At 29.5% G+C, this 15,619-nt stretch overlaps 1 protein-coding gene across 1 annotated transcript; it reads left to right on the top strand.

The window, feature by feature from the left end:
• Nucleotides 1-1,419: 1,419 nt before the first annotated feature.
• On the top strand, nt 1,420-2,080 carry LOC120114395 (heavy metal-associated isoprenylated plant protein 39-like). The gene is made up of 3 exons (XM_039135336.1): nt 1,420-1,528; nt 1,603-1,681; nt 1,776-2,080. Exons 1-3 carry the CDS (start codon nt 1,517-1,519, stop codon nt 1,955-1,957), a joined length of 273 nt encoding a protein of 90 aa, XP_038991267.1. The 5' UTR covers nt 1,420-1,516; the 3' UTR covers nt 1,958-2,080.
• Nucleotides 2,081-15,619: the final 13,539 nt, after the last annotated feature.

Genomic DNA, 15,619 nt, shown 5'->3' with positions numbered 1-15,619 from the left:
GTGAAATTTAACCTTTGCTATTCAAAAAATAAGTAATTTGTTGAATAGTTTCAATTTGATAATAATAAAATATAAAGCATTTGAAAAAAATATTTAATTCTACTTATTAAATGAATTTGATGATAAAAAATGTTATTAGAATATTTAAATTTGAGCAATTATGATTTACAATTTACAAGGTATATTATCGGTTGATTAATAAATTTTTTAAATATATATTATTTTATTATCACCTCAGGATATTAAAAGAAATGTTATATTTTTTCCCTAAACATTCTCCCTTGCTTTTTTTTTCCTATTGAAAGACTCTCGTGCTTTGTTTGTAATAGTTTGAGAGATTCTTTAATTAAATTTTCGTTAGGTTGTAACACTAAAATTATCATTCCATCGTGATATTGAAAAAAATAATCGATTTGCAGAATACTTTAGAGGGTAAACTATACTAATGACACACGTCATCATATGATAGAAGAAAAATAATTTTATTAAACTAAACACATCAAAATAAATATAGCTCTCCCTCAATCAAAGATTCACATACGTAGCAATCTAATTAAAAGATAAAATTTATTATATTAAATTAAAATTAAAACCAAAATAATAGAATATACAAGTAATAATAACAGAATATGTAATTATACAAAATGTTTTAACTGTCATGCCACCTTCTCCATTTAATGTTAATGGTAACTGACTTGATTATATACAATTAAATAGTTAGGTGGTCTTATTGATAAAATTAAAAGATAGATAGTTAAAGTAAAAGAGTTTAATAAATAAGTGATCATTAATATAGTTTACCCTAGTTACAATTTGGTATTGAAGTTACATTCACGTGGGAAATACCCAATTTCCTCAAACATTGGTAACAATAAGTTTTGGTAGCAAGGGACAGAGGAGAGGCCAAGTTGGCTAAAAAATTTAATAAGGTGACAGCAACCGGTAGACAAAAGGCGAGAAAAAGGCAGTTTCTGCTGGGTGTCAACCAACCACAAAGTAGTTCTTAATATAGAATTATAAACAAAAATTAATTTTTAAATCAGATTAATTCGATAGCAATTCCTTAATCCATCTCCTTGATTCCTTGTGAAAACTCCCAAAGTTATAAAAATTAGATTTGGCCTCAGTAAAAGACAGCAACATATTCGCTGTCTTGGTAGTGAAATGTCGTTCTATGATTCATATGTCAGAGGGCTCCATTGAGTGTCGGTCAGATCACAAATTATCTATTAGTCCCTCAAGAAATAGTCAAATTATAAAATAATTTCTGTAAATTTATAATTTCATTTTGATCCTGAAAGTGCTTGAAAGAGTTGATGCTTTCAATGCAGGAACAGGATCCATATTCTTTTTTTCCCCCTAATATAAAAAGGTCGAGTCATTGTTCATAGTGGCTGATGCAAGCCATTGTTACAGCAGTTGTGCATATCTATAAATATGCAGCATCCTTGACGTCCCTTCCTCTCTTTAAAGTCTGATATTTCATTGATCTGTAACTTGGTTATGTCTTGCTCGAATGGCGGCACGGGTACTTTGATTTCGCTTTCCTGTATTTTCCCATCGGAAATATTTATATAGTAACATTTTAGTCTTGAATTGCAGAAGGTGGTGGTGAAAATCATGACCATGAATGACGAAAAGACAAAGAAGAAAGCTATAGAAGCTGTTTCCGACATATATGGTATGATACATACTCGATCAAGAGACGTTTTTTTTCTCTCTCTAATTTTGTTTGGTGAAACATCAAGTTTCTGACGTGGGATTTTGATGAACAGGCGTTGATTCGATAGCGGCGGATGTGAAGGAGCAGAAGCTGACGGTCATAGGAGAGATGGACACGGTTTCCATTGCCAAAAAACTCAAGAAAATAGGGAAAGTGGAAATTGTCACCGTGGGACCTGCTAAAGAAGAAAAGGAGGACGACAAAAAAGATGAAAAGAAGGATGACAAGAAATGATAATTTGAATTTCAAGTTCCTGTCTTCTTTACTGTAAACAAATTGAAGTTCGTGTTGTTTTCATATCCTTTAGATTAGCTACATGATTAAACATGGTAATAATACGGTATTCACTGTCGTGCATGTTCGTTTCATTTGCTGTTTCTTCCAGAACTAAGAACACACAAGCATGCAGAAATGACAAATTAAGAGCAGCCTTCTTTGGGCCTCTAAGCATCCAATAACAGGAAAGCATCAATCATACATCATGATTTTACATTAAAATTACTATCTTAAAGCTCGCAGTTCGATGATGGTCGATAGAAAAAAAATCATTTAAATAATGATCAAGATGCTGCTGATGCGATGGACCTAACTTGGTTCCGAGGTCAGCATGGCTTCAAAACTTCAGTTGCAGACAAATTTTTGGCATCAGCTTGGGGAATAAAGAGAATATAAAAATGGGGAAACATGCCTGGAATCCATTTTAGATTGCTCTTCATTCCACTATCTTTTTGTTTGAACCTAGACCTTCAAACTTGTCTCTATCGGCATAAGCATTAAAGTCATCAGCTTTTTTCTTCTTCTACATATCCTGGTTTGGATCTAAAGAATTGTGAGTACAAAGTACACAAGAAGGGGAATAATGACGTTGACTATCTTTGGATCTAAAATGTATATACGATTGTACAAATTGTGAACAGACCTGCAAAGTAAGCATAAAACAGGGACAAAAGATGTAGTAATAGCTAAATCAACGCTTACAAATGTTTAAGAAAAAATAAATAATTGGTAGAAGATCATTCATGTTGGATCCAACGCATCAGTTTCGATGTCTGTTAATGTAATTTGTTTTGATGATGCTTGTATCGTCGGTGGTGTGTTTCTTCTGTGGTTGTGTGTTCAGGTCAGACATTTTTATCCAATCCGACCTGATTTCCAATCAAATTGAAATAACTGAAATCGTAATTTTTTTAAAATTTTACATTATTATATATTTTAAATATTTTTTATTAATAATTTAATTTTACCTTTTTAAAATTTTATAAATTCATCCTAACGTAAAATAATGTTTACATCTCTGGTATCAGATCGAGAGAAATTTATTTGGATAACAGACTTGTGAGCTCCGCGGTTCATGGCAGCGCAATGCCATCGTCGGGCCAAAACTTGGGTCCTGTTGTACTAAGTAGGTTGATACATCCGGTCCCCATGCTTGGGAAGCGCAACTTTGGTCCCCATGCTTGGGATAAGGTCACCTTTGGCATTCTATTTTGAATTTCTGGTGTTGGCAAAGCTGCACACATTCAATCCCCTGTCTAGGGTTGTAAATGAGACGAGACAGATCATGAACTACTTGAGGTTGACTCGATCAAGGCTCGATAAATACTCGGATCGAATAGACTCGACTCGAGCTTGAGCTAGACTCGAGTTCTTAACGAGCCGAAACGAGCTACTCGGTATTCAACTCTAAAAGCTCATGAGCAGCTCGAAAATATAACATATTAAGATTTTATTTTTTTAGAAATAAATTATTAATTATAAAAAAAATACAGTAAGATTTCTTGTATTTAAGGTTCATGTTCAAGTTTGAGTTTGAGGCTTCAATCGAGTTAAGTTTAAGAATTTTTTTTCTTCATTTCGAGCCTTTTCGAGTTGCTCACGAGCTTCAGTTTAGGATTTCGAGTTCGAGTCAAGCTTGAAAATTTTAAGCTCACAAGTTTTCGAGTCGAGTCGAGCTTTATTTCAAAGTTTTCGAGTCGAGCTTCATTTCAAAGTTTTCGAGTCGAGTCGAGCTCAGCAATACTCAATTTCACTCGATTCGCCCTGTCCAGCTCATTTTGATCTTTCTATTGTCAATTTGTCATTAGCAAGTTTTCACTTGGCCAGAACAAGGGAAAAATTCAACGAGGTACACTTTTTTTCAAGCCCCAAAATTAAGGTTGGACTTTTGGATTTTTAAAAATTAAATAAATATTTTTTATAATATTATAAATATACTTTTTCTATAAATATTTCATATGATTTTTATAAAAATATAAAAATAATTTATTTATTTTTTTAAATAAAAGTGAAAAGTTAATCTTTTAATTTAATAATGAATTAATAAGTATTTTTATTTTGTGTTGATACCGTTATATAAGTTAAATATAAAATGCGATGAAATTTAACTAAATGACTAGCTTAGTTTATTGGTTTAGTGATTTGTTTATTGTATAAGAGACCTAAGTTCAATTCGTAGGAGTAAGAATGATTTTTAACTTTTTATCCCCATAGGTGATGACATGGTTGACACATGTCTCGTCTAATTGGTTCAATAAAATTAATTAAAAAGTATCAATAAATAAAGAAAAATGTGATGTGATAATTAAAAATTAAGAAAAATTGACATGTTATGTCACATAAGCGTTGTCGTTAATGATTTTAAAAAATAAATTTATAAATGATCTTATAATCTTTTAAAATAATCTAATTTACTTCCTTTAGAAAAAACCTAATTTTCTCTTATTGGTGTACCACTCATCTATTTTTTTCTGTCTTTGTTGATCGAAGATGAAACCAACTTTAATGTTGGTTGTTGACCGTTGATATTATTTATTGTCTTTTTATTCTCTATATCATATCATATCATATCATATCATATCATATCATATCATATCATATCATATCATATCATATCATATCATATCTTTATTTTATTTTGTTTTTTGTTTTTCAATAAGTCTGTATGTGTTGCACATTTTCATCTGTCTTTATGGTACATTTTCTTATATTTTTTGGCATTTTTTATTCTTTGGCCGTTTTTTCATTTATTTTTTTAAGGGTTGATTTGACATCGCCACGACTGATTAAAACAGAGTTTATTTGATATCTTGTCGATCTTCCCAGCTTTGGACCTTTGGATTAGATTCGGATACATGATTTACTTCATGTATAACTTTTCACATCGCTCGAGTCTGATTTATGGTTTTTTGTGGTCTTTCAATAGCTTGATCTCCTTTTTTGGTTCGCTTGCTGATGCGATCAGATCTGTTTGTATCTATTTTTGCTTGAGTTTCTTACTTAGATTTAATCTTTCCTTTTATGATCCTTATGTGATCTTAAGTTGCTACTTTTGGTTCAATGTTTATAGGAAAATTTCCTAATTATGTGCTTAATTTACGTTGTGATTGTAAATCTGTTGAACAATGTTTTATAATATTTTGATATAACAAATTAAGGCAAAATGTTTTTGGATTTTATTGAATTTGTTCAAAGTTTTCAAAAATAATTCAAAGTCCATTAAACTAGAATTTGAATACAAAACAGTTTTCTAGGTACGTAGTATCGATATTGTTCTTACAATATCGATACTACATGAACAGTACCGATATTGTTCATGTGGTATTGATACCAATGGTAAGAGAAGTATCGATACTCTCTAGGTAGTATCGATACTACCAATTGTTTTTCAAATTACTCAAATTCCAGAATGTAAAATAGGTACCGATACTCAAGGGGTACCGATACTACTTTACATAGTGGTATTGATACAATGAAGCATAGTATCGATACTAGTCAAGTCCAACGGTCTTTAATGGCTATTTTATTTAAATATTACAAATGTAGTACTGATACTCAGTAAAGGAGTACCAATACTCCCTGTTCTGGGCAGCTTTATTTTGCATAAAATTAATCCCCAAACGACTCCAAAACTTCCCTAGCTGCTAGAAACAACCACAAACTCATTCCAACATATAAAAACAAGTTGAGGACACTTGAAGAAAAAGACCACACCTATCCAAGCAATAGAGATCAAGAGAAAAGCTCTTTCACTCTTTATTTTTCCTTTTCTCTTGTACATATGCATTTGAGCTTATTGCAAATATTTTAATTGTTTTCTTGTGAGCTTAAATCTTGTAAACACCCTACCTTTGAGAGGTTTTTTTGTTTACTTATTTTAAGCTTGTAAAAAGGGAGTTATTTTAGTTTAGCCATCGAAAAACTAAGGGTTTTGTAACGGTTACTCTTGAGCCTAGAAAAAGAAAAAACAAATTAGTGAATTTGTTAGAAAATCCTTAGTTTGGAGCTAAGGTAATGGATGTAGATTTGATTTAGAAGTTGAACCACTATAAATCATTGTGCAAACTTTCCTATCTTTTCTCCTCCACACCCAAAATTTTTCAATTGGCCAATTCACCCCTCTTAGCAATTATTTGGTTCTTTAATTAAGCTTCATCAATCCTAACAATTGATATCATATCTTGACTCATTATAAGGTATAACAACCTTGAGATGATTCTTAAAAGAGCTCTATCCATACTCTTCTCTAAAGAAGAAGACGAATGAGCGGAGTGCCCAAGAACAGCAGAAAGCACAACAAAATGCTAATGTCATGCACATGTTATTTTGTGCATTTGGTTTCGATGTCTATGAAGAAGTTTCTTCTTGTTCAAATGCCAATGAGCTTTGGAATAAGATCGAAGAGATTCATGGAAACAAGAAAGAAGAACCAATAAAGGTGATGTGCTTAATGGCTCCTAAAGAACCCAAGGTATATTCTAACTCTAATGAATTTGATTCATATTCTTTTGATGAGTTACAATATGCATATGATGAATTATATTTAGAGTTTGAGACCATGAACTCCAAATATAAGAAAATGATTTCAAAATTTAAAGGTTAAAATGATTTTCTTTTGAAAGCAAAAATGGATTTTGAAAATCAAAATGAAATTTTGAAAAGGGATTTAGAGCTTTCAAAGATGGAAATTGAAAAACTTGAAAAAGAAAGTTTTGATTTAAAAGTTAAACTTGAATGCTTAACAAAAGAAAATAAAATCATTTTAAATAATTCATCTAGTTTTATAATGGCAAAATGCTCGCATTGTCATTATAATGGTCATTTGGAACATACTTGTCCTTTAAAGAAAATAAAACATTTTAAAATTAGACAAGTATGAGTTTCAAATGGAATAAGGGGCATTGAAACTAACATTCAAGGATCCAAAGCAATTTAGATACCAAAATCCAATTAAATGTCTCTTGTAGGTATGTGGGAGCAATGGTAATGAAAGTGAATATATTCATATGCCCTAGCCACACTTGATATGGAATAGGTAACCTCTAAGCTTATTTTGATTATCTTGCATAATTGAATGCTCATTTGGTTTAAGCATGTATGAGTTTTAATTTTAAATGATTTTACGTTTTCTATCTCATTAATGTTAAAAAAATTGTGATGAACATTGTCTAAAGTTTTAATGATTTTTCATAAGTATTTGTTCATCATAATGAAATTTGGTCAAAATTGGGTTTAATGCTTTTTTTTTATTACAAATTTTAATTTTTGACCTTAAATATAAATGCTTATGCATGTGATTACATTGAAAATGATATTTCTCTAACAATTGATATCAATTTTTTCAAATGCATAACATTTTGAAAAGTTTTATGCATATGATCTTTAATGTCTCATGCTAATATTGCATAAAGTAGTTTAGACTTGGATATATTGAATTTCATGTGTTACTAACTTGTTTGTTTATCTTTGTTGAAATTCAATATTCTTTGAAGTGTTTAAGTTTTTGAGCTAAATTTTTTTTTTGGAATGCATTTGTTGAATGAGAGCTTTTGATTTTTCAAATGGTTTTAATGTTAAAAATTCTTACTTACTCTCTTTGTTGTTTTGAACCATTAAATTTGAATTATTTTTGATATAACAAAAGGGGAGAAGTATGAGTTTGAAAAATTCAATTTCAAGAATAAAAAGGGGGAGCTTTAATATTTTTCAAATATTGCTCTTTTTCATGAAATATTTTATTAAGGGGGAGTTTTTGCAAACAACTTTTCAATGTTTTGTTATATCAAAACGGGGAGATTGTGAACCATATTTATATATTTTGATTTAACAAATTAAGGAAAATGTTTTTGGACTTGAATTCGATACCATGAAGCATAGTATCGATATTGGTCAAGCCCAACGGTCTTTAACGGCTAGTTTATTTAAATATTACAACGCAACTCATTCCAACATATAAAAACAAGTTGACGACACTTGAAGAAAAGGACAACACCTATCCAAGCAATAGAAATCAAGAGAAAAGCTCTTTCGCTCTTTGTTTTTCCTTTTCACTTGTACATATGTGTTTGAGCTTATTGCAAATCTTTTAACTGTTTTTTTGTGAGCTTAAATCTTGTAAACACCCTATCTTTGAGAGGTTTTATTGTTTACTTGTTTTAACCTTGTAAAAAGAGAGTGGTTTTAGTTTAGCCATTGAAAAAGAGAGTGTTTTAACCTAGAAAAAGAAAAAACAAATTAGTGAATTTGTTAGAAAATCCTTAGTGTGGAGTTAAGGTAATGGATGTAGACTTGGTTTAGAAGTCGAACTACTATAAATCATTGTGCAAATTTTCATATCCTTTCTCCTCCATACCCAAAATTTTTCAATTGGCTAATTCACCACTTCTTGGTAATTATTCGGTTGTTCAATTGAACTTCATCAATCTTAACAAAATTTTTATTGTAATTTGAGATATTTCTTATTTTGAATAAAATTAGTTATTTCTATAAAAAATTAAAATTTAGATACTAAAATAAAATAAAAGTGATAATTTTATAAAACGTGTAATTTACCCTTTTTAATATTTACTTAATAAAGATAATTTAACTAGTGGTGTGTTTCGATATGTCGTTTTAGTGATATATTACGGTGTACGACATGCATTGTATAATTTTTCTAAGAAGAGAATTTAAACATTAATCTTTAAAAAAAATAGAAAAACAAGTAAAACTTTACATATGAAGTCTAAAGCTGACACGTAAGATGCTTGGTTATTGTTAATTACTTTTAAAATGGTCTGATGATAAATAATCTAAATAGAAAAAGTTAAATTTGTAATTCATAAGTACTTAACATCAAGTCCAGTCGTTCAAAACTGAATAGAATTCTCCTGCCCTCATTATTGCCCCTATAAGTGCCCCACCAATTAAATTTAAACACGTGTAATAATATTAACCAGCACATTAACAGAAGTTTACCATCATTATTACTTTCCATTTTTATGTTTTTTTAAGTTTTTTCCCGTGTAAAAATTAAGTCACTCATAACTTTTTTTAAATAATTTTCTGCCAATTTTAGTTAATTTAATTTATATTTTTCTTCATAAATTATATATTTTTATCTAAATTTAAAGTGTATCTAATTATGTTTTTTTATTTTTTATAAATTTTAAATCATTTATGATAATTTAATGTGATTAATTCTAATTCTTACATTTTTTAGTTTCAATTTTAACTTTAAATTTTTAAAATTATTTTTCAAGACTATAACTTTAGTTATAACTTTTTTGACATTATGTGAAAAATTAACGTTTCTATAAATACTTTTAAAAATAATAATCATATATATATATATATATATATATATATATATATATATATATATATATATATATATATATATATTCTCGGCTTAAGGATTACTTTTGTCATTGTAGTAGATCCAATTTATCATTTTCGTCCATATGATACTTTTACATTAATTTATCCCTTGTTTAATTGCATCATCCTAAGCCATACATCATAACTTAAAGGCTTAATTAAAAAATAAGTGCCTAAATTATACCTCGAAACACATTTGGCGCCTAAAGAAATTTTCGCTAAAAATAGGTGTTTAACGTTTCAAACTTTACAATTTTAGTTGTCTAGATCGTAACGCCTTTTAAATTTGGTCGTTATTTTGATGCGTGTGTTGAACGTATATTTTGATATAACAAATAAGAGCAAATTGTGTTTTGAACTTAATTGAATTTATTCAAACATTGCAAAAATAATTCAATATTTTAAGATTTTAAAAGGTGAAATTAGGCAATTTTCTATAGGGTTTCGAAACCACCTAAGGTGAAATTAGGAAATTTTGGGCATGGTTTCAAAACCCCCTTAGGTGGTTTTGAAATCCTTAGCAAAATGTAAAAATGGCCTATAGGTTTCGAAACCCTTTGTTCCAAAGGTTAAATTTTTAAGTGAGGTTTTAAAACCCCTCCTATAGGTTTCAAAAACCCTGCACATAATTGCATATTTTCAGCTTCCAATGACTCCAAATAATCCCCGACGACTAGAAACAACTAGTAACTCATTCCAACATATAAAAACAAGTTAAGGACACTAGAAGAAGGTTGCAACACCTATCCAAGCAATCCACATCAAGAGAAAAGCTCTTTCAATCTTATTTTCCTTTTTCTCTTGTAAATAAAGTGTTTGTGTGAGCTAAATTGTGTAAACACCTTCCTTTGAGAGGTTTATTGTTTACATTCTCTTTAACCTTTTGTAAAAGGGGTTTGCTTCTACTTTAGCCATTGAAAACTAGGGAGTTGTAAAAGGTTACTCTTGAGCCTAGAAAAAGAAAGAACAAATTAGTGAATTTGTTAGAAAATCCTTACTGTGTAGCTAAGGTAGTGGATGTATACTTAGTTGAAGTCGAACCACAATAAATCATTTTACAAATTTCATATCATTTTTCTTCATACTCCCAAAAATTTTATTTGAGCAATTTACACTTTCTAGGCACATCTTCGGTTGATCAATCGAACTTAACAATTGGTATCAGAGTGGGTCACAATCGATGGTTTAATAACCTTGTGAAGATACTAGAAAATCTTTATCAAATTCTGACTCAACCAAGAATATGACCTTTTCATCCGAAAATTACTATATAAAAGATTCTCAACCGATCAACAAGACACTTTATTTCAATGGAGCAAATTATGCTTATTGGAATAATAGGATGATGCTATTCAATCAAGCCACCGATCTAGATGCTTGAAACTCTATCCTAATGGGTCATTCTACTCCAACTAGAGCTATGGTGAAATGCTGTGAAATAGCGAAGAAAAAGTTCCAACTCAATGCTAAGACCATGCATATTTTGTTTTGTGAATTAGACCCAGATGAATATTGAAGAGTTTCCTCTTATTCAAATGCTAAGGAGATTTGGGACAAACTCCAAGTTACTCATGAAGGAACCGATGAAGTGAGGGAAACAAAAATCAATCTTCTCAACCATAGCTACGAGAATTTCAAAATAAAACCAGATAAAGACATCAAAGTTATAACGAATAGATTTTCTATGATTGTCAGTGGTCTCAAGGGATATGGAGATATTATCCCTAACGAGAAGCTTATTAGGAATATGATATATTATCTTCCAAAATCTTGGCAATTGAAGAAGACGACAATCATCGAAGCGAAGAACTTAAAGTCTCTCTCGCTTGATGAACTTCTTGGCTCCCTTTTCACTCATAAGATGATAAAAATGAGGAAGAACAAGAAGAAGATAAAAAGAAAAAAAGAAAAATGTGTTGCCTTGAAATCCTCTACTTAAAATGAAAGCACCTCAAGTGAAGAAGAGGATAAAGAAGTAGAGATGGTCAAACTCTTCAAGAAATTCAAACGATTTATGACATCTAATGAAGACAAGAAGCATGAATCGAGAAAGAAGAAAAGTACCCCAGTGTGCTTTTATTGCCAAAGACTGAGACATGTCAAGTATGAACGTCCTCTCCTAAAGAAAATGAGATTAAGCAAAAAGAAGGCATTTGTGACGGCTTGGAGTGATGAAGAAAACTTCGATGATGATGAAGTAGCCAATCTATACCTCATGACCATAAAAAAAGATGCAATGGTAACCTTTAACTCTTATGATTTGAATTCTTATTTATTCAAAGAGTTATAATATGCCTATGATGAGTTGTATTTAGAATTTGAGACAAATGAATTCCAAATATACGAAATTAATTTCAAAATTTAAAGTTGAAAATGATTTGATTTTGAAAGCAAAGTTTGATTTTGAAAAATAAAATGAAGATTTGAATAATGATTTTGAGCTTTAAAAAATCAAAATCAATGATTTAGAAAAAGAAAATTTTGATTTGAAAGTTAAGCTTGGAAGCTTAACAAAAGAAAATGAATCAATTTCTAAAAATAATTCATCATGTTTAAAAATGAAAAAATTCTCACATTGCATTTTCATGGTTATATGAAACTTACTTGTCCTTTAAAGCTTAGAAAACATTTTAATCCTAAAGGAACAAGGGACATTAGCACTAACAATCAAGGATCCAAAGCATTTTGGATACCAAAATCTAAATAAATGTCTCTTTTAGGTGTGTAGGAGCAATGGTGACAAAAGTGAAGAATTCAAATGCTCTAGCCATACAAGATGAGGAATGGGTAACCTCTGAGCTTAGTGTTTTTGATTTTGAATAATCAGTTACCAATTTTGTTCTATGCATGCATGAGTATTAAGCATATATGATTACATGTTTTTATTTATCTCATGTAGTTTAAAATGTGTTAGAAGGACATTTTAAAGTTTTAATGAATTTTTCATAAATGTTTGTTCATCATAATGACTTTAGGTCAAATTTGTTTTTAATGTTTTGTTTTTACAATTTTAATTTTTACCTTAATTTAAAGTTTATGCATGTGATTTTATTGCAATGATACATCTCTAACAATTGATATCAATTTTCTAAATGTATAACATTTTAGGATAACTTTATGCATATGAACTTTAACATCTCATGTTAATATTGCATAAAGTAGTTTAGACTTGGATTTATTGAATTTCATGTGCTTGTATCTTATCTTATTGAAATTCAATATTCTTTGAAGTGTCAAAGTTTTTGAGCTAAAATTTGTTTTTGGAATGCATTATTAAGGGGAGCTTTTGTTCTTAAAAAAGTTTTTGAGCTTAAATTCTATTTTTGTTTTAACCTACTCTCCATTGTTATTTTTTAACCTTAAAGTTTGAATTATTTTTTATATAACAAAAAGGGGAAGAAATATAGGTTAAAAAAATTCAATTTCAATAATGAAAAAGGGGGAACTTTATTGTTTTCAAAATATTTCTCTTTTTCATTAAATATTTTATTAAGGGGGAGCTTTTGCCAAAAACTATTTTCAAAGGTTTTTTTATATCAAAAAGGGGGAGATTGTTGAACCTATATTTTGATATAACAAATAAGTGCAAAATGTGTTTTGGACTTAATTGAATTTGTTCAAACATCACAAAAATAATTTAAGATTTTAAGAATTTAAAAGGTGAAATTAGGCAATTTTTGGCCTAGTTTCGAAACCACCCTTAAGGCAGAATGTAAAAATGGCCGCCAGGTTTCGAAACCCCCTCACATGTTTCGAAACCCTCTATTCCAACGGTCAAATTTTTAAGTGAGGTTTTGAAACCCCTCCTACATATTTCTAAAGCCCTGCACAGAATTGTAGATTTTTTAGCTTCCAACGACTCCAAATCATCCCCAATGGCTAGAAATAGCTAGTAACTCATTCCAACATATAAAAATAAGTTAATGACACTAGAAGAAGGTTGCAACACCCTATCCAAGCAATCCACATCAAGAAAAATGCTCTTTCAATCTTATTTTTTCTTTTATCTTGTAAATAGAGTGTTTGTGTGAGCTAAATTGTGTAAGCACCGTCCTTTGAGAGGTTTATTGTTTATATTCTCTTTAACCTTTTGTAAAAGGGGTTTAGTTCTAGTTTAGCCATTAAATACTAGGGAGTTGTAAAATGTTACTCTTGAGCCTAGAAAAATAAAGAACAAATTAGTGAATTTGTCAGAAAATCCTTAGTGTGGAGCTAAGGTAATAGATGTAGACTTAGTTGAAAAGTCAAACCACAATAAATCGTTGTGCAAATTTCTTATCCTTTTTCTCCATACACCCAAAATTTTTATTTAGCCAATCACCCCCTCTTAGCACATTTTCCATTGATCGAACAAGCTTAACAATGTGTTACACATATAAAATTTCAATAATTATTTTTTAAAAACATTAATTTTTTTATGAAAAACGTTATTTTTAAATTATTTATGAAATACACCAATTTTTCCACATAATGTCAAAAAGATATAACTAAAGTTATTTTTTAAAAAAATTAATTTTAAAAGATTAAAAATTAAAACTGAGACGGAAAAATTAAGAATTAGAATTAATCACATTAAATTATCGTAACCGATTTAAAATAAAAAATGAAAAATATAATTAGATGCACTTTAACTTTAGATAAAAGATATAATTTAAGAAGAAAAATATAAATTATATAAAAACAAATTAATTGAAATTGAAAGTATATTGTTAAAAAAAGTTATCAGTGATTTTTTTTGGTAAAATATACTATTGACCACTTAATTATTTATCCATTTTATTTTTACCATATGTCTTTCAATTTTATCAATTAGATCACTTAACTATTTATAAATCAGATCACTTAACTATTTAATTATTATAATCTTTATTGGAAGTGTTGACGTGAATTATACAAAATATTTTTTGATATTATAATTTGATCATCAATACATATACATTCTATTAATTTGATTTTAATTTTAATTTTAATTTAATTTAATAAATTTAATCATTCAATCAAATTGTGACACATGTCAATATTTGATTAAAGGGTTTTTTATAATTTAAATTTAGGGTAAAATATAGTAATGATCACTGAACTTTTCTGACGCTTGCATTTAGGTCCCCCAACTTTTAAAACTTGCAATACAATCCTCCAATATTTAGTCCGTTTCAATATGGTCCCCGATGTAACCGGTCGTTTGACGCCGTTACACTGCCGTTAGAAGAAGATGACGTGGCAATCCTCCAACATTTAGTCCATTTGCATTATGGTCACTGAACTTTTCAGGGGCATGTATTTAGGTCCCCCAACTTTTAAAACTTGCAACACATTCCTCAATTTCATTCTAAACCCCAAATTCCAAAATAATTCAATTACATTTTAAACCTTAAATTCTAAAATCTTTAATTTAGGGTTTAGAATGTAATTGAAATATTATGAAATTTGGGGTTTATAATGTAATTAAAGTGTTTTGGAATTTTGAACATGAATTTGCTATTTGACAGTGTTTACTTTAATATAAATTTGAGGTTTGTTGCATGCACATCCAACGACTGTCGCACTTTGAACATTAAAAGTGCACCTATCATGTTTATTGCATAAACCGTTGAAGTAAAAGTAACAAGGCTAATTTGTCTTATTCGCAACTGCCACAATTTGGTATGACAATCCAGTAGGTTTGGATGGAACTTGAGCATGCACATCCAACGGCTGACAAAATAGTAAAGAGTTTTAGTTTATAGGACTATAACATACAACCAACCAATAACTAAAATAAACCAAGAATATCAATTAATAACTCATTCGAAAGGAGGACTTAATAAATAAAGGGAAAGAGGTTCGATCATAGTCACTCCAAAAGCTAAGGCGCCAAATGGGTTGTTTAATATAGACATTAGATGCTAAATACAACATTACCAGTTTTGAATGCATTAATGGCCTACTCTTTTAACATATAATTGCTTCTAATGCTCTATGTTTAATGTTCCTCAATAGCCAAACATGATAAATAAGATAGTGTAACTAAAATCATAGGACCCCATAATTCTTGTAAATTCATGGCATGTTAACAATAAAAGACATTGTAAAACATAGAGGACACTGCAACAAACATATATATGCCAGAAATGAAGGTGTAAATGTGCAATGACCGAGCAACATATCATGTAGCTGCTCCAAATATACTACCATGTCATGATGTCTTTCGAGTTACGTGCATGGATAATTATCTTCTAAAGCTATAATTCAATACAAATTCAACTGTAAAATTTCCAAAAC

This window comes from Hibiscus syriacus, unplaced genomic scaffold (genome assembly GCF_006381635.1).
Source record: "Hibiscus syriacus cultivar Baekdansim isolate YM2019G1 unplaced genomic scaffold, ASM638163v2 tig00110223_pilon, whole genome shotgun sequence".
NCBI classification, from domain to species: domain Eukaryota; kingdom Viridiplantae; phylum Streptophyta; class Magnoliopsida; order Malvales; family Malvaceae; genus Hibiscus; species Hibiscus syriacus.
Note: the sequence above shows the minus strand (reverse complement) of the source record. Positions and strands in the feature narration are given on the sequence as shown.

Coding starts and splice junctions, on each gene's coding strand:
- LOC120114395 (XM_039135336.1), top strand. Junction 1,682..1,775: donor AGCTGTTTCCGACATATATG/GTATGATACATA, acceptor TTTGATGAACAG/GCGTTGATTCGATAGCGGCG.